Source organism: Canis lupus, chromosome 30, assembly GCF_003254725.2.
Source record: "Canis lupus dingo isolate Sandy chromosome 30, ASM325472v2, whole genome shotgun sequence".
NCBI lineage: Eukaryota > Metazoa > Chordata > Mammalia > Carnivora > Canidae > Canis > Canis lupus.
This window is the reverse complement of record NC_064272.1, coordinates 23,987,736-24,008,299: the sequence shown is the minus strand read 5'-3', so window position 1 is coordinate 24,008,299 and position 20,564 is coordinate 23,987,736. Positions and strand designations below refer to the sequence as shown.

The 20,564-nt window shown below is 33.5% G+C and overlaps 1 protein-coding gene across 4 annotated transcripts in view; it reads right to left on the bottom strand.

Annotated features, from left to right (window-relative positions):
• The window catches only part of MINDY2 (MINDY lysine 48 deubiquitinase 2), a 74,448-nt gene that overhangs the window by 25,631 nt on the left and 28,253 nt on the right, over window positions 1-20,564 (bottom strand). For all 4 annotated transcript variants that reach the window (XM_049104050.1, XM_049104049.1, XM_025472657.3 and 1 more), the window contains exons 3-5: window positions 18,821-18,885; window positions 13,756-13,914; window positions 3,605-3,707 (exon numbers count right to left, since the gene is read on the bottom strand). In XM_049104050.1, the coding sequence (XP_048960007.1) occupies window positions 3,605-3,707; window positions 13,756-13,914; window positions 18,821-18,885 (327 nt within the window). The remainder of the gene's footprint in view (window positions 1-3,604; window positions 3,708-13,755; window positions 13,915-18,820; window positions 18,886-20,564) is intronic.

Here is a 20,564-nt window from a genome sequence, read left to right as displayed (position 1 = left end):
AAAAAATGGCTTGGACTATTAGGAAAAGTCAGTATCAGAAAAAATCAAAAAAAAAAAAAGGAAAGAAAAAGATTAGGGATCTGTTCTAGATTACAGGAAGCTAAATTGATATGACGATTAAATGATTCTTGTCTAGAGCCTATATTGTAAAAATTCAAAGCTATAAGGGGCCTTGGGCCTTATTGGGATAACTAAAAAATTGAAAATATGAACTGCATATAAGATAAAAGTATTGTATTGATGCTAAATTTCCTGAGATAATTCTTTTGTGACTACAAAGAAGAATTCTTTGTTTTTAGGAGACAACTGTTCAAGTATTAATAGGTAACGTGCTATAATATTTGCAACTAATTCTCACATGATTTAGGAAATAGTGTGTGTGTGCGTGAAAGAAAGAAAGAAAAACAGAAAGAAAGCAAAACTTCAGTATGTTAATAATTGATGAATTTAGGCAAAGTATATATATATATATATAAAATCATTGTTCTAACTTTTTTATGGGTTTGAAAGTTTTCAAAATAAAGGGAAAATCAATATCATTTAATCAGAAATAACATTAATTCAAACTATAAACTTCAATGTTTATGGCACATAATAAATATTTGAATGAATATTTGAATTCAAATAAATATTTGAATGAATGAATATTCTGGAATTATTTAAGCAATTTTTAAAACTTAGGAATAACTGTTAAAGAGGAAATTATTCCTGAGAAAGCATCTGGAATTAACTGACCAGCTCTGGTGGAGTCTGGCAGCTGGTACTGTGCTATTTTTTTTCCTTATTGATTTTTGCTGCCATGCTACACCCATCATTACAACTAAATTCAAAACCAGAAAGGACTGCCACCCAAAAGAGGTAGCAAATAAATACATACTCTATGTACATGTAAAAGTTCTGTACTTTTACTTAGAAGGTACTGCCACCAAAAGAAAAAAAAAATGTTATCTGAAAGAAGGTGAAAGAATATCTAACTCTATTTAGCTAAATATTGTTTTTTCATCAGAAAAGAATGATAGTAAAAATATTTCTTGTATTCTACACCTTATAGAGATGAAATATTTGAATTAAAAAAAATATGGTTATCACCTGAGATTAAAGCTTAATACTTTTTAATAAAGAAGGATTAGAAATCGCCTTTTGGATATTTTATGGATTCAGAAAGAAAGTTATAGTTATGGATCAAAAAGAAAAAGAAAGCAGACTCCTCCTTCAGCTAAACACTATACCTAAGAAAATCTGAGGAAGAAAACAATCAGGGGAAGCTAATTGCTACATGTGTGATCCTGGAGACTTGGGATCGAGTCCCACGTCACGTTCCCTGCATGGAGCCTGCTTTTCCCTCTACCTGTGTCTCTGCCTCTCTCTCTCTCTCTCTCTCTCTCTCTCTGTGTATCTCATAAATAAGTAAATAAAATCTTAAAAAAAAAAAAAACCAGTTTAGCTTTTTAATTGTACTGAATTCCACATATAATTATTCCTTGATATAAAAATCTGATATGCAGAAATCTACATTACAAAATTTAAATATCAAGGAATTAATCAATTCTGGTACATATTACCCCCAAATTCTATAGCACTAAAGAGGATGATTCCTTCCTTGCTTTCATCAAGGAGTTCTCAAGATACCAATACTATATAGCTGTATTTTTTGTTACCCTGGGGAATCAATGTTAGAAAAATTGTAATAACAGTAGTAACATCAGGCTGAAAGAAAGAAGTGATGAAGGGGCGGGATTTTTGTTGTTGTTTACTTTGTTAATTAGCTTACTTTCTAAGTACATTACATAACTTGCTACATTACACCCTGGCTTGGGGAAAATGCTATTACCAACTGTTCGCTATAGCTTCCTACCCTATAAGCCTATTCACCTCAATATCACTTCTATAGTTATCATTCAATCTGTTAACATTTGCTGAATCCTATTGCTCCCTCTCTTACTACTGAATAGTATATTGGAAGTTACTGAGAAACCTGGAATCTACACATGGAAATTTTCTTTACCGTCTGTTTTTTTAGATTTGGGTAGGGAATAGAAAGTTCTAGTGACTGGGCAGGCCGTGGCTCAGCAGTTTAGTGTCACCTTCGGCCCAGGGCCTTATCCTGGGGACCTGGGATCAAGTCCCACGTCAGGCTCCCTGCATGGAGCCTGCTTCTCCCTCTGCCTGTGTCTCTGCCTTTCTCTTTCTGTCTCTGTGTCTCTCATGAATAAATGAATAAAATCTTAAAAAAAAAAAAGTTCTAGTGAGTGATCTGTTTTTTTAGATTTGGGTAGGGAATAGAAAGTTCTAGTGACTGGGCAGGCCGTGGCTCAGCAGTTTAGTGTCACCTTCGGCCCAGGGCCTGATCCTGGGGACCTGGGATCAAGTCCCACGTCAGGCTCCCTGCATGGAGCCTGCTTCTCCCTCTGCCTGTGTCTCTGCCTTTCTCTTTCTGTCTCTGTGTCTCTCATGAATAAATGAATAAAATCTTAAAAAAAAAAAAGTTCTAGTGAGTGAAATTTTGTTAATTGAAAGTATTTTTTTAAACAGCTTTTGTTGCTCCTCTTTCCCCTAAAATTAAACTTTATGTCTTGAGTTGTAGTGAAAGAGCTGTCATACATATCAGTGATTGATATCCCTGTATATTTATGTATTTATTCCAAGTAAAAGCCTCCACTAAAATACTGTTTTCTTGCTACCTGCTTCTTGAATAAATGTGTTAAATTTATGGATAATTGAATAATATAATTACTTGGGTTCTGATTAATATAGTATGCGATTCATGTACATATCTTCTCTTATATGTTCGTATATACTCTTGTAGTCATTTTATTTTTTTAAAATGTGGTGATTATAATCAACTTTCATTATACCTCATGTAAAAGGCTTATGTCTGAGAGAGGATCATGAAGCCCATCCCTACTTCTCATTATTTCTCTTTCATTTATCCTTCAAAAAGAGAACAGCAGCCTGAGTATTGCTGCATATTTATAAGAAAGTGAAGTGAGTGGTAGGAAAGGTATTTCCAAATACAATGGCTCCTGATGGCACTCTGGTTTCAAATGTGCTTTTCCTTTCAATGACCAGAACACAGCTGAAAAAACATGAAACTGCTTCTATGATGATAAATTTAGCAATTTTAATTAGTTAGGGATTAGGAAAACTGATGATCACAGGTATACTTTCATTTAGAGTGGTGTTTTAATATACTATATTGTACTGAAACATAAGGCAGAGCTCTACTAAAATAAACATTTGAGTTCATAATACTCATTCCAGTCAATTAGAAGATGAATTATAAAGTTTACTCAGTACTCCCAAATAATAATACTTTTTTTAAAAAAGTAACTATCAATAACTCCTGGGTAATAGAACATATCAAAGCTAACTAGTGATTCCAAAGAATTTTAGTAGAATCTAGGCCTGATTTTAGAAGTTCAGTGAAAAGAGTTCTAGAAAATACCTTTCACTGGTATCTTTATGAATAATTATTTCTTTTAATTCCTACAAGTAGCATCACTTATATTTTTTAGAAGTCTTATTTATGACATTTAAAAGATACTAAATTATAAGACAAGTTATTCTGCCAAGAATAAGTCAGGTAATAGCAACACTCACCCACCTTCACTAACCAGCTCACTATTGTCTGACTGCTTACAAGAGATGATCTTCTCCACTAGTTGGTTGTAGCTGCAGTTACCAACAGCTTTTACAATGTCATCAATCTAGAAAACAAATGACTGTCTCACTAATCATGATAGGATTAAAAACAATAACAAAGAAACCCATTATCACTCTTTAGGGTTTTATTCCAATATTGTATTAAGTATAAGAGTATTACTTATGAAAAAGAAAATCAACATCCAACAGTTTCTAATTTTGTTTAAAGCTCACTATAACATATTATGAAAAATAATGCTTAGCTGTACCTCAGTTATGCAAAAAATAATGAAAAGGGAGTATTACATGCAACTTTATTTAAGGTTGTAAAGATGCATTTATGTGATTAAAATAAAAAGAAAACTATTTCAGGAGGAAAAATAAGAGTATTTCCGTTTTTTTCTAAAAAACAAATATTCTGCATTTAAAGTAAGATAATTTATGGAATTAACAAAGTTCTCCCATTTTATTATTTAGTTCTTAGCAAAGTATAGTGGAGATGCAAGTAGACATAACTATGTCATTTTCCCGAAGAAAAGTTAATTATTAATCAAGGACAGTATTTGCCTCACAAATCTTTTTCTTGTTTTTTTTTTTTTTTTTTAAGATTTTATTTATTTATTCATGAGAGACCCAGAGAGAGAGGCAGAGACATAGACAGAGGGATAAGCAGGCTCCCTATTGGGAACCTCCTGCAGAACTTGATCTCAGGACCCTGGGATCACAACCTGAACCAAAGGCAGACGTTCAACTGCTGAGCCACCCAGGCATCCATGCCTCACAAATCTTATTTAATCTTTGTCTTTGGCAGTAGAATAGAAAAGTAAACGCAAAGTTTTAAGCTATAGGAAAATGAAACTGGGCATCTCTACTCTCCTTCCATTATACTTTGCTTTGACTTTTGAAGAAAAAACAGGTTTCTGCTGTCTAAACAACACGTTTTTATTGCCATCCCATCTGTAAAATATATTTACTTATAAACTACATGTACTGATCTATCTATAATTAAACAAATAGAAATTAATGCAATGATATAAGAGGACCAATGTTTTCTTTCCACATCCAAATGATCTTCTTGAATATTTACACTGTGAATACCATAAGTCTTCACATGTATCTGTATAAATAATACTCTGGACATTGTTTCTCAAACTGAGGAACTTGTTAAAAAATTCTAAAAGAATTCCAGGCTCAAGTTGCTTCTCAGTTGTCTAAATTTTCATTCCACTGCTTCATAGCAAAGTTTAGGAAAAACTGCTTTAGACTATAATTTTTTTGTACTTGCAAAATTCTAGAATGGAAAAGCCTCTGAACCACTGTGGGACGGACTGTTGAGAAGAACAGTTAATTGAAAAAAGTCAAATCAGGGAGTTGTGAAAAAATGTTATATACACATCTTGAACATTTCATGTTAAAATACACAATGTACTCATTGTCGATCTTTTGAGGAAGAGCCAAATAAGGCCTTTTCTTTGAAACCAGAGTCTTATGATTCTACATAAACAACACAAGAGTATGACTTCCAGTTTTGATTTAAAGTGAAAACTTAGACCCTTAAGAAGCAATCTGAGGGCACAATTCCTTCATATTTTCATTATTCTTAACACTTTTACTGTTTACAGCAATTTTCCTTAGTGACTCAACTTCATTAAGTCTTTCCAAAGCACCTGAATTTTCAATCCTAAGAAATCCACAAAAATACAACTATAATCAAAACAAGATCAATATACAAAAATCAGTTGTACTTCTATAGACCAGGAATAAATAATACAAAGATTTCAAGTTTTCATAGGCCAAATCTCTACATTAGTATTTCATTCAATTAATTCCTTTGGGAGCCTTTTATGTACTGCTAGGTACTAGGTGCTGTTAGAGAAACTGCAGACTCAGCAGTGAACAAAAGAGATGGTCTATGCTTTCATAAAGTTTACATTCTAGAGTAAAGACAACAAACCAAATAAGCAAATATACTATATGCTAGGTGGTTATATGTAGTGGTGTATAGCTGTTCTTTGTTCATTTTCATTGTATAGTTTCCCACAGCATGAATATACCATAATTTTTTTTATCATTCATTTTTTGATGGCTATCTTAGATGCTGACAGTTTGGGGCTATGACAGATAGTACTGCTATGAATATCCTTATACATTTATCCTATTCTACACATAAAGAGTTTCTCTAGGGAACGTGTCTTGTCAAATTGCTAAGTCTTAAGGTATGCTTATTCTCAATTTTGCTAGAGAACTCCAGACCACTTTCCAAAATAGAATGTCCATTTATTTTCTCAGCAGGAAATAAGTCTCTACATTGTGCATCTTCTCCAACACTCAGTACCATCAGAGTTTTAAATATTAATTGTTCTATGTTCAAATTGGTGTATAGTGATATCTCATTTTGATTTTAAGTTGCATTTCCCTGATGACTAGCTATGTTGACTAGCTGTTTGGATATCCTCTTTTATAAAGTGCCTGTTCAAGTCATTTGCTCCTTTTTTTTTTTTTTTTAAACTGAGTTGTCTATCTTAAAAAAAAAAATATATATATATATTTGTAGGAGCTCTTTATACATTCTGGATGTTAATCCATAGAAGTTGTAATCTTCTTCTACTTAGTGGCTTGCTTTTACATTTTCTTTGGAATTTCTCTAAAAAAACACAATTTCTCAATTTTAATGTAGTCATGTTTACCAAAGTTCTTCATGGTTAATGTATTTGTTTTAGAAATCCTTTTCTATCATTAAGGTCAGAAACATACACTCAAACTTTTACAGTTTTAGCTTTTACAGTTAAACATCAATGTATATGGAAACAATTTTATGCTGTAAGTTGGGAGAAACCATTTCATTCTTTTTTAATTGGTTATCTAATTAGATATGCAATAGCTACCTAATTGCCTTATTAGCACCTTTTATTGTAAGGACTGCCTTTCTCCTGCTGCTCTACAGTGCCCTATTTCTGTCTATATATGCATGGTCTTTTTAGCTTCTCTATTCTCTATCATTGGTCCAATTCTTAATTACAATATTTAAAATATTTCCTATCTAGAAGAACAAGTCCTCCCTGCTTTTCTGCTTCAAGCATATCATGGCTTCCACTCCCAGCCTTTTGCATTTCCACATAAATTATAGAATCCACTTGTCTCATTCTACAACTACTCCCCATAAATCTTTTGGGATTTTGTTTGGGGTCATACTGAAACTAATTTAGAGAGAACAGATATCTGTATAAATTGTCTTAAAATCTAAAATCTAAGAATAGAGACTTCCATTTATAGGTCTCTAATTTCTCTCAAATTTAAAATTGTCCACACAGAGGTCTTGCAGATCTTTTTGTCAGTTTTATTCATAGGAACTTATGCAATGTAAATGGCATATTTTTAAAATTTCATTTTCTGTTATTTTATTTATTTTTAAAAAGATTTTATTTTTATTTATTTATTTTAAAGAAATTATTTATTTATTTGAAAGAGAGAAGGAGAGAATGGGAGAGCACAAGAGCTGGAGAGGAAGAAGCTGGCTGCCCATCCAGCAGGGAGCTCAATGCGGGCTTGGTCCTGGGATCCCAGGATCATGATCTGAGCTAAAGGCAGGTACTCAACCAACTGAGCCACCCAGGCACCCCAGAGATTTTATTTTTAAGTAATCTCTATACCCATTGTGGGGCTCGAACTCACAACTCCAAGATCATGAGTTGTAGGGTCTACCGACTGAGCCAGTCAGGGCACCCCTTCTGTTTGTCATTTTAAAATTCTTTCTGAAGAACGTTTATTTGCAGAATTTTAGCTTCTTTATTACATATTTACTTTCTACCTTAACACTTTTTGCTTTTTAAAAATACTTTCTGATCTTTTTGAAATAACTTCTGCTCTTAAAATAGATATACAGCTTATTAACTTTCACATTAATATATGAATTTAGGGCTTTAAAAAGTCCTCTAAAAGTTCTTTTAGTTAAATCTCACAAGTTTTGGATTTAGTTATTGTGCAGTTTAAAATATACTCTTAAGTTTCATTATAATTTTTTGGCTCAAACAATTTCTATTTTTCTACTGATTTCTAGCTTTAATTGCACTGTGGTCAGAGGAAATTCTATACTCTCTACATGATATAAATCCTTAAAAATTTGCTGAAACTTGCTTTATAGCCCTGTAATAGGTTGGTTTTTGTAAATTTCATGAATGTATAAAAAGAATGTATAGTCAGGTTCAAGAAAAAAACAAAAGAAAATGTCATGGACAGTAGGAGACTATGAAGATATGATGATTAAATGCAATGTATTATTAGTCGAGATTAGATTATGGAACAACAACAACAAAAATTAGTGGAAAAATAGGTGAAGTGTGTGAGACCTAAAAACCACAAAAAATAGAGGAGAATACAGGCAATAACTTCTTTGACATCGGCTATAACAACTTCTTTCTAGATATGTCTCCCGAGACAAGGGAAACAAAAGCAAAAACAAACTACTAGAACTACACAAAATAAAAAGCATCTGCACAGGGAAGGAAACAACCAACAAAACTAAAATGCGACCTATGGAATGGGAGGAGGTATTTGGAAATGACATACCCACCCAATATAGGATTAGTATCCAAAATATATAAAGAACTTATAAAACTCAACACCCCAAAAACCTAAATAATCCAATTAAAAATGGGCAGAAGACATGAATAAAATAAATTTAAAAATAAAAAAAAATTAAAAATGGTCAGAAGACATAAACATTTTTTCCAAAGAAGACATACAGTGGCTAACAGACACATGAAAAGATACTCCAAATCACTCTTTATCAGGGAAATACAAATCAAAACTATAATGAGATATCACCTCAGCTGTCAGAATGGCTAAAATCAACAACATAAGAAATAATAGGTGTTGGTGAGGATGTGGAGAAAGGGGAACCCTCTTGCACTGATGGTGGGAATGCAAACTGGTACAGCTGCTCTGGAAAACAGTATTGAGGTTCTTGAAAAACTTAAAAATACAACTACCCTATGACTCAGCAATTGGATTCCCAGTTAAGAATCCAAATATACTAATTCAAAGGGATACATTCACTCCAATGTTTATAGCAGCATTATCTACAGTAGCCAAATTATGTAAAGAACCCAAATGTCCATCAGCTGATGAATAGATAAATAAGATATGGTATACATATACAATGGAATATTACTCAGCCATAAAAAAGAAAGAAATCTTGCCATTTGCAACAATTTGGGAGGAGTTAGAGAGTATAATACCAAATGAAATAAGTCAGAGAAAACAAATACCATATGATTTCACTCATATGTGAAATTTAAAAAACAAAACGAGGAAAAAAAAAAAGAGTGAAGCAAACCAAGAAATAGTCTCTTAACTATAGAGAGAACACACTAATAGTTACCAGAGAGGAGGTGGATAGGGGGATTGGTGAGACAGGTGACGGGGATTGAGGAGTGCATGTGTTGTGATGAGCACTGGGGACATATGGAAGTGCTGAATCACTATATGATACACCTGAAACTAATATTATATTATATGCTAATTGGAATTTAAATAAAAACTTAAAAATAAAATAAATCAGTGAAATGTGAATGAAGACTATAATATAGCTAATAGTAATGAACCAGTATTAAATTTTGACATGTGTACCCAAGTCATGTAAGATGAAGAGAAATGGGGTGACAAGTATATAGGAATTCTCTGTAATATCTTTGTAAATTTCCTATAAATCTGAAATTATTCAAAAATAAAAAGTTCATTAATTTTTTAAATTTATTTTATTTTATTTATTTATGATAGTCACATAGAGAGAGAGAGAGAGAGAGAGAGAGAGAGAGAGAGAGAGAGAGAGAGGCAGAGACATAGGCAGAGGGAGAAGCAGGCTCCATGCACCGGGAGCCTGACGTGGGATTCGATCCCGGGTCTCCAGGATCGTGCCCTGGGCCAAAGGCAGGCGCCAAACCGCTGCGCCACCCAGGGATCCCCTCATTAATTTTTTAAAGAATATACATTCTTAGGTTTTGTTTCCTGCTTCTATCAGTTACAGAGAAAGATACAACATCTTCCATTATGACAATCTATTTCGTTTTATAATTCTGTTAAATTTTGCTTTATGTACTTCAAGATTAGAGGATTAGATACATACAAATTTTATTTTTTATTGTCAAAAACTGACCTTTATTATTTGTGACAGTTCCCATGGGTCCAAGGAAAGATCAATCAATCAGGTATTTACTTACTTTTTTTTTTAAGTTTTCTTTATTTATTAGAGAGAGAGAGAGAGAGAGGCAGAGACACAGGCAGAGGGAGAAGCAGGCTCCATGCAGGGAGCCTGACGTGGGACTCGATCCCGGGTCTCCAGGATCACACCCTGGGCTGCAGGAGGCGTTAAACCGCTGTGCCACCGGGGCTGCCCAGGTATTTACTTTCTAGGTGTCTCCAGGCACATACAAATTTAAAATGATTGTATCTCCTCAGCAAAATTAAACATCAAGCAATTGTATGGCATCTTTTTTCCTTCTCTTTACTTGCAATCTTTGTTTTTTCTCTCTTGTGAACAATAAATATATATAGTTTAGCCTCAGAACCACTTTTAACTATAGCATTTAGTCCTATTGCTATAGTTATATATTGAATTTATTAAATCTATTCTCTTTATCCCATCAGTACAACATTCCTTTACATTTTTTTCCTTCTTTCTTTTTAGATTGATTCATTTTTCTCTTTTCTCCTTGTTTAGAAGTTACTCACTATGTTTTTCTATTCTTTTCACAGTTACTCTAAAAGAGCGTTATCCAATAGCACATTCTGTAATAATGGAAATATTCCAAATTTGTGTTGCTCAATAAAATATCCACTAGCCACATATGACTACTGAGCAATTGAAATGTACCACATACAACTCAGAAACTAAATTTTTCATTAAATTTAAATACCCACCCTTGACTACCACATTGGACAAAGGAGTTATAGGAACTATAACATCTGTCCTTACACAAAGTCAGAAGTTAATATTCTCTTCTTGAACTATTAATTCTAGGCCCTTAGAATACTTTAACTTCCTCCCAACCTATGTTATTATTTTTGTATTTGCTCATATTCTTTTTTAAAATCTCAAAAGATAGCATTATTTTTGATACAGTCCACAATTATCTATATTTATCCTCATATGTATCATGTTATCTTTCACTTTTCCCTCCATCTGTGATTATTTTTCTTCTTTCTAAAATCCTTGTTTAGAATTTCCATTAATGATGGTCTATTACTAGGAAGCTATCTCTTTTTTTTTTGAGATTAAAAAAGAAATTAAGTAATCTCTACACTCCATGTGGGCTCGAACTTACAACCCTGAGATCAAAAGTCACATTCTCTACAGACTGAGCCAGTCAGGCACCCCAAGGAAGCTATCTTAATTTAATTAATCTACAAAATGATTTTGCTACATTCTTGAAAGATAATTTTTCTGGGAACAGGATTATAGGTTAGCATCTGTCTTCTTTTAGTACATTCAATATATCATTTCCACTGTTATCTGGCTTCCAATGTGCTTTTAAAGAGTTAGTTATCCAAAAAATAAAATAAATAAACAAATAAATAGTTAGTTATCAAGTAATAATGAAGAAATGTTCTCTCAGTGGCTGAATTTTGGTGCCTATCATTAAGAGAACTGACTTATTTATAAGATAATCATTAGCAGAATACATCATCAGAATACAGAGAACTAACCAGTTCTAAGAGGTATTTCATATATACCTATAGATTTCAAACTTTTACCTTGTTTTTTCCTTTCACAGCAACAGAATCATTCTGTCACAAAGTAAGTAAATAAAAGAGATAAAATGCTGGACATAGTTACGCTTTTCAGTGATACTTCCAGAGACAGAATGCCAAGATACAGATGCTTTGTTTGTAGTAATCCGTGCTTTTCTTGCCCAGACTACCAGTTGCTTTTACCAATGGGCAGGGGTGAAGAAACTATTGCTATTGTGGTCTCTCTGTCCTTGTAGTAAACAGATGTGGACAGGTATGCATGCTTCGTGCCATCCATCAATATTTACTAAGAACCTATTATGTGCCAAGCACTATTCTAAACAATGAGATATAAGAGCCTAGCCCTCATAATACATTCTAGTGGGAGATGAGAGTCCACCAAGTAAAAGAATAAATAATTCCAGATAATTGTAAGTAGTAAAGAAAATCAAATAGGATCATGGAAGAGGTCATGACTGGGGAAAAGGAGGGTGACTAATTTCAATAAGTCAGAAAGGGTCTCTCTAACAAGGTGATAATTGATCTGAGATTTGAATAGTGAGGTACCAGAAACATGAAGATCTGGGAGAACAACGTGTTTAGGGTAGTAAGACAATGGTCCACAGCAGACAATCAGCTAGTAAAAAAACCTGAAATAGAAAGGAACTTGATATGTCTGAAGAACAGAATAGCAATTAGCATTACTAGAGAGTAGTTAAAAAAAAAAAAAGGAGGGATCCCTGGGTGGCGCAGCGGTTTGGCGCCTGCCTTTGGCCCAGGGCGCGATCCTGGAGACCCGGGATCGAATCCCACGTCAGGCTCCCGGTGCATGGAGCCTGCTTCTCCCTCTGCCTGTGTCTCTGCCTCATTCTCTCTCTCTCTCTCTGTGACTATCACAAATAAAAAAAAAAAAAAAAAAGGAGAATTATATGAGGTGAAGTTGGACAGACAGGCAGAGTCTAGGTCATGCAGCTTATCATAAAAACTCTAATAAGGATTTTGTATCTTATTGGAATACAGTGGAGGCTTTTAAGGAAAGGAGGAGGGCACAGGAATCAAGGGGAGGGTTATTTTACAAAGATCACTCTGAATATGAAGACAATTTAATGGGGAAAAGGATAATCTTTTACAAAGAGTACAACAAATACTACTAGGACAACTGGATATCCACGTGCAAAAGAATAAAATTGGATCCTTCGTCAAACTATATACAAAGATTAACTCAAAATTGATCACACTCCTAAATATTAGCACTAAAACTTGATAAAACTCTTAGAAGAAGATAAGGAGTAAGTCTGTGATTTTGGCCTAGGGAAAGCCCTCTTAGGACATCAAAAGCATAAGCAACAAGAGAAAAAAAAAAAGATAAATTGGACTTCATCAATTAAAAACTTTTGGCGGATGCCTGGGTGGCTCAGTGGTTGAGAGTCTGCCTTCGGCTCAGGGCATGATCCTAGGGTCCAGGGATCAAGTCCCACATTGGGCTCCCTGTGAGGAGCCTGCTTCTCCCTCTGCCTATGTCTCTGCCTCTCTCTGTGTGTCTCCAATGAATAAATAAATAAAATCTTTAAAAAAAATTAACAACAACCATCAGGAAAGTGAAAACACTATCACAGAATGTTAGAAAATAGTTACAAATCATATATCTAATAAGAGACTTATACCTAGAATATATACAGAGCTCTTTCAACTCAATAACAAAAAGACAAATAGCTCAATTAAAAATGATGAAAGTATCTGCAGACATTTCTCCTACAAAGGTATGCAAATGGCCAATAAGCACATGAAAAGATGTTCAACATTAGTCAAAAGAAATATAAACAAATCCACAATGAGATACAACTTTATACCTTTTAGTATGACTATATTCCAAGTAACATAATAAGTGTTGGTAAGAATTATTCAGTTTGTAGTTGACTTCTAACTCCTTGAAGTTACACTCAGAAGTCTTGGAAAGATTAAACAATCTGGAGGACACGGCCCTTAACCTAATAATTTGGCTAATTTCAGGTAAAAAGCACAAAAATATAACAATCAGAGGAGTGCCTGCATGGCTCAGTTGGCTAAATGATGAACTCTTCATTTCAGCTCAGGTCATGATCTCAGGGTCGTGAGATCGAGCCCTGTGTTGGGCTTCACACTGGGCATGGAGCCTGCTTAAGAGGCTCTCTCTCTTGTTCCCCCTCCTCTTCCTCTGTCATTCCTGCTCACTTTCTATCTCAAAAAAAAAAAAAAAGGATATATATATATATATATATATATATATATATACACATACACACACATATGAAACAATCAGAAAATATATATCTATCTAGATTAAATTTCCAAATGAATAAAATTTTACTACATTTGTGTTTATATAATTTAAAAATCTCTACTTACCTGTGGGTCCACTAACCACCCATGGTACAAAGGAATATCAAGAAGATCAAATACAATGCATTCTGGTGTATATTCAAACACTCGAACACCTGTGAATTTTACATTTACATCCAAGCCTGTCTGTAGTTTGTGCAGGATTGCCATAGCATCACTCATATTCTGAAAATAGAAAGGAGAAAGGTAAAGATGAGAAAAATCAAATGACAATGACAATGGCAAAGATATTTGAGTGCAGGCATATTTACTTGTAATTTTCCATTTTATCCAATTTATTTTTCCCTTCAACCAATTTTTATTATTAAGTGCCTACTATGTACCAGGCACTAATCTGAGTTCTAAAAAGATAACAGTAAATAAAACAAAGTTCCTGATCTCATGTAACTAATATTCTATTTTGAGAGACAAATATATATATGTCAAGTATTTATGAAAAATTGAATAGAATAGTGACATACAGACTGACAGGGATGAGAGATCTATTTTAGACCACAGAGACTAAATAAAGAAAAGTTTCTAGTCAAAGAGTATTGCCTCTCCCACATGTGGGCATATATCCAAAAGAATTGAAATTAACCACCTGAAAAGATACTTGCATACCATGTTCACTGTAGCATTATTTATAATAGTTAAGAGATGGAAACATTCCAATGTCCACTGATAGATAAATGGATAGAGACACTGGTATATACATACAATGAAATATTATTCAGCCTTAAAAAGAAAGGAAATCCTATTACATGCTACAATATGGATGAAACTTGGGGACATTAAGCTGAGTGAAATAAGGACCACAAAAGGACAAATACCATGTGATTCCACTTACATGAAATATCTAGAGTAGTCAAAATCCTAGAAACAGAAAGTAGAATGATGGTTGTCAAGGAATGGACAAAGGGAAAGCTGGGGAGTTGTTCAATGAGTTTAGAGTTTCACAGTTTTAACAAGATGAAAATGTCCTAGAAATTTGTTATCAATATGAATATAGTTACACTACCGAACTTTACACCTAAAAATGTTAAGGGATTAAATTTTATATTATTTTTTAATCACAATTCAAAAAGAAAAGGAAATGAGCTATCAAGCTTGAAAAGACATAGAGGAAATTTAAATGTACATTACTAAGTGAAAGAAGCCAACCTGAAATGGCTGCATAATGTATGAGTCCAAATGATACTGTGGGAAAGCAAAACAACGGGACAGTAGAAACATCAGTGGTCGTTAGGGGTTAGGAAGAGGGAGGAATGTGTAGGCAGAGCACAGAGGATTTCCAGGGCAATAAAACTGTGTATGGCACTATAATGGTGGATATTTGTCATTATATATTTTCAAAACCCATAGAATATTTAACAAAAGTGAACCTAATGTGAACTATGGACTCCGGGTGATAATTATGAGTCAGTATAGATTCATCAATTATAATAAATGTATCAATGAATGGATATTGATAGGGGAATGTTGTGTATGTATGTGTGTGGGGGCAGGAGGTATATATATACATATACCATGTATACTCCATATACATGGCAACTCTGTTCTTTCCACTCAATTTTGCTGTAAACTTAAACTACTTTAAAAAGGTGGGGGAGCTCTTTAAAAATGACACTTAAATATCAACTAAAGCAAAATCTTGAGTCTTGGGAAGCTCTGGGAAAAAAAGCACTTCAGACAAAGCAGATACTAATACAAAAACTCTGCTGCAGAAATTATTTGATACCATGCTCATGGAACAGCAAGGAGTCCTACATGGCTAGAACAAAATTAATTAAAAGTATAAAGTGGTGGGAGGTGAAGTCAGAGAAAGACAGAAAAAGACAGATACAAAGACTTGTTGCTCAAATTAAGGGGGTCATTCTGTCCAAATCTGTTTTCTGTAAATATGGTCACATAAATCTGTAATGAATACTATTTTAAAACATGTTTTCCTAAACATTTTTAATACATTAAGGATGGTCATATGTATAGAAGATATATTTGATGAACCAAAAAATTCTAATATATAAAATTTGATATAATTTTACTACTGTTAATCAGACAATGTGCTACATATTGAAGATAGAAAATAGGAGGAGACTATAGCCTACTGGGGGCCTTATTGTAGAAAGGGTGAATATGAAGTAAATCCTTTTGTATTAAAACTAGGGACTCTCTGAAATTTGAAAAAGACAAACTTAGGTCATAACAACAAAATGTCTGTTTTACCAAATAACAAAATTCCATTTGAAGAGACTCTACAGACTGAAAATAGAAATTATTCAAATGTTTTAAATTTATCAATGAAGAATTTATAATAGGATAACATTGTTATATAGTCTGGCATTCATCAGTTTCACCTCTTCCTAATAACTATATTCTCCCAAAACAATGTATTTTTTTTCAATCTTCCCAAAAATTGAACCCTTGAAAATAATCAGCTTAAGTTTTTTTCCCTTCAGTGTTGTAACACTTATTTAAAGCCAAAGCAATGATGAATCTGAAAAAATAGTAATAGTAGGCTATTATAGGAGTAGTTTTACCACTACTGAGTTTTCTTCTGCAATTGTTAAATTCTTGGTTGCCAGTCATCCAATTTCCATTAGGGGAGGTATAATTTCTAATAACTCCTGGGCTCATGCTTACACTTTTATATATCTTCTATATTTCTTTATAAGTTATATAGTATTAAAATATTTAAAATGACATTTGATACTCTCCATAAAGATTAATAACATCAATAAAGAAATAAACATTTGTAAACAAAGAACTAAAGGATAATATTTTGCCATTTTGTTCAAATCCAAATTATGATAATTTATAATATAAAATATAAATCCTTGGGTTGGTTGCTTACATTGCAAGAAAGAATTACTATTAGTTCCTTTAAGCCAGTGGTTAAACTGTTTTTTATTTTTTTATTTTTATTACTTTTTGGTTAAACTGTTTTTTAGAGGTTTTTCACAAGGTACTTCTGACATGGCGAAATATTTTAAATTTAAGTATAAAATCCATTGAGGTGCCTGGGTGGCACCATTGAGCATCTACCTTCAGCTCAGGTTGTGATCTCTGGGTTCTATAATCGAGGCCTGTGTCAAGCTTCCTGCTCAGTGGGGAATCTGCTTCTCCCTCTACCTCTCCCCACCATTCCTGCTCTCTCTCTCTCAATCTCTCAAATAAATAAAATCTTTAAAAATAAGTATAAAATCTATTTTAAAAATATATTTGTAGTCATTCAAAAACCTGTGATACATACATGCGCAAAAACAGGGTGCTTTCTTGTGTTGTCAGGGTATCCATCATTAAGCAAAACTGGAAAAATAAACTTTATTTATATTACTACTTCTGATAAAGAAGTTTTAATTAGGAAGATTTCAGCTCTACATTGGTCTTTCTCAAATTTAGGGTGAAATATTTCTGTTCACATAAAATTATACAAAAAAGAAAAAAAACAGTGTTAAATCACACCTGTGGAACATTAAACACCAGCTTAAACTCAGCCTTATCCACTTGATAAATGCTATTCTCACACTAATAGTAATTTAATTATAATACCTTATAAATAGTTTAAAAGTGTATCTTAAATGCAGAGTATTTTTCATTCGGCATGTATTTCTCTTAAGAAATTTAAGTGGTTGTTTGAACTTGAAACAAAAGTTTGCTTCCAATCATTTTCTAAGAGTCTAGATCACCTTAATGGAAGTGTTTCCTGAGATTGCAGAGGACTTGAAAAAACAAACAAAATAATGAAATCACTGGCAAACATTCATCAATCAAGATTTTCTCAAGACTGTGCAATAAAAGTAAAGTGAATTTTGAGGTTGATATTAAGCTGCAAAACAGTCTCACTAATTTCAATCAGAAATGATATAAATTTGGGCAGCCAGGTGGCTCCACGGTTAGCGCTGCCTTCAGCCCAGGGCATGATCCTGGAGACCCGGGATGGAGTCCCGTCGGGCTCCGTGCAGGGAGCCTGCTTCTCCCTCTGCCTGTGTCTCTGCCTACCTCTCTCTCTCTCCTCTCTGTGTATTCTAATGAGTAAATAAATAAAATCTTTAAAAAAAGAAATGATATAAATTTGATATATAAATAATATAAACTGAATCATCACTTTATACTTAAAATATCATTTACCACTTTTATATATTGGAGCTTAGCATGAGATTTCATTTGAAAATAGGTTTCTAAAGTGAAAATATCTGCAAATTATTGCCGTAAGCTACAAATTCCAATAGAATTTAAATGACTTAGTGTACCAATTTGGCTTAAGCTACAGATTTCCCACCTTACAGAGTGAAGCAATGCAATATGTTGGCTTTCCAATTCTATTAAGACTAAATATGAAGATTATCTGATCATTCAAATTCAAGAAATTTTGCAATGTTGAAATGAGTTTTGCTTCCTTTTTGCCTATTTAACACCGGTAAAAAGTATGTAAAAAAGGTTCCTTTGAAAGTAAATATAAAGGTTCCCCATGATGTTTATTTCTTCCCTGGCTCATACTTTTTTCCACTGTAAGAACCTGATTCTTCTTGCCCTCTACTGTCAAACAGAGCAAGAATACTGAAGAAAATGAAGTTCTCCTTGTTTTCTTCCAGCTCCAATAGTTTTGAGCTTCTCTTATTTTACAGAATAGCATCTCTAAAAAAACATGCAAGAAATGTGGACACACTGAACCCATAAAATAGCAGATTTTGTCCTAATGACACACAACAAATATAATTTACTCAACTTCCTCTCAAATATAATTTAATTATAAAATATAAATAAAACAAGGAATGATTAATCAATGACAAATTTACTTGAAAGCCAATTTTTCAAGAAAAACACTAGGTTATCATTCCACATAGATCTGTAGGATAATATTTATGTTTCACTCCATTTAGCATATATGTTCATATAAAACAGAGATTGGAAAAGTATGGCCTATTGGCCAAAACCAGCTGAAGCTAAGAATGGTTTTTACATTTTTAAAGGGTTGTAAAAAAAAAGAAAAGAAAACTAATCTGCCTACAAAGTCACTGACAGAGACCAATGAAAACATCCATAAGTTAAAAATTATACATTTTAATATAACAAAAATTGTGTCTGTTACCTGCTCGTAGTTTAAACGTTGAATTTCCGAAATTTCTTTTGGCTTTGCATCAAGCATGTAATCTCCTGTAAAAAGAAATTGTGAACTTGCCTTTTTAAAATATTACTTAAAAAAATAAATAAAATATCACTTCTTCATTACAAAGGTAATAGATTCTAATTATAAATTATAGAAATAAATGACACAAAATTGACCCCCAGTTCTGCTCAGAGAAAAATTGGTGTTAACTAATGGCTATTGTCTCATATTTTTTTTTTCAATGTACATACTATAATGCTTTGAACTTTATCTTCCACTGTACAATATATTTGAGCATTTTTCCATGTCACTACAAAAAAGCTCTAAAAGGTTATACCCCAAACCAAAAAATAAATAAATAAATAAATAAATAAAATAAAAGGTTGTACCAAGTCTCATTGCTATCAACAATATAAACTACTACCTCATTACTTTTTCAAGAACAGGTGTTACCAGTGTTTTAAATGTTTGCCATTCTAAAAAGTAACATAAAATATTTTTTGCACTTGAAAAATTGGTATATATGTATTTATATGTATTTTATATTTGTATTTTTATTTGTTATCATCCTTTTCCTCCCTGGTATTACTTTTTTTTTTTTTTTTTTTTAAGATTTTAAGAGAGAGAAAGAGAGAGAGAGAGAATATAAGCAGGTGGAGTGACAGGTTAAGGAAGAGGGAGAAGCAGGATCCCTACTGAGCAGAGAGCTCGATGTGGGGCTTGATCCCAGGACCTTTGGATCATGACCTGAACTGAAGGTAGATGCTTAACCCGGTTAGCCACCCAGGTGCTTCCTGTTATCAACATTTTATTTTATTTTATTTTTTTTAATTTTTATTTATTTATGATAGTCACACAGAGAGAGAGAGAGAGGCAGAGACATAGGCAGAGGGAGAAGCAGGCTCCATGCACCGGGAGCCCAATGTGGGACTCGATCCTGGGTCTCCAGGATCACACCCCAGGCCAAAGGCAGGCGCTAAACCGCTGCGCCACCCAGGGATCCCTCAACATTTTAATATATGTATGACTTAGTAATACATATGTGGCACCTTTTTAATCTATGTAACATTTTAACACATGCAATAACTTTTTTACCTATGTTTTGTTTTACTTTTTTTAATTTTATTTTTAGAAAGATTATACTGATGGGACACCTGGGTGGCTCAGTGGTTGAGCATCTATCTGCCTTTGGCTCAGGTTGTGATCCCAAGATCCTGGAATCAAGTTCCACATCAGGCTCCCCACAGTGAGCCTGCATTTCCCTCTGTCTATGTCTGCCTCTCTCTGTGTGTCTTTCATGAATAAATAAACAAAATCTTTAAAAAGAAAGATTATATTGATTATTTTAGAAAGAGGGAGAGAGTGCATGCAAGCAGAGGAAGGAGCACAGATGGTGGGTGGGGGAAAGAATCTCAAACAGACTCTGTGCTGAGCATGGAACTCAATGTGGGACTTGATCTCACAACCTATGAAATCATGAACTGAGCTGAAAAACAAGAGTGGTATGTTTAACTGACTGAGCCACCCAGGTGCTTCTATGTTTTACCTTTTTATTTATATACTAACTATATATACTTTTTTTTTAAAGATTTATTTATTTTAGAAAGAGAGAGACAGCGAGTGGGAGGAGTGGCAGAGGGGGAGAATCTTCAAGTAGACTCCCTGCTGAGCAGGGAAGCTGAGGTGGGGGGGGGGGCCTCAGTCTCACAATACATGAGATCAATAC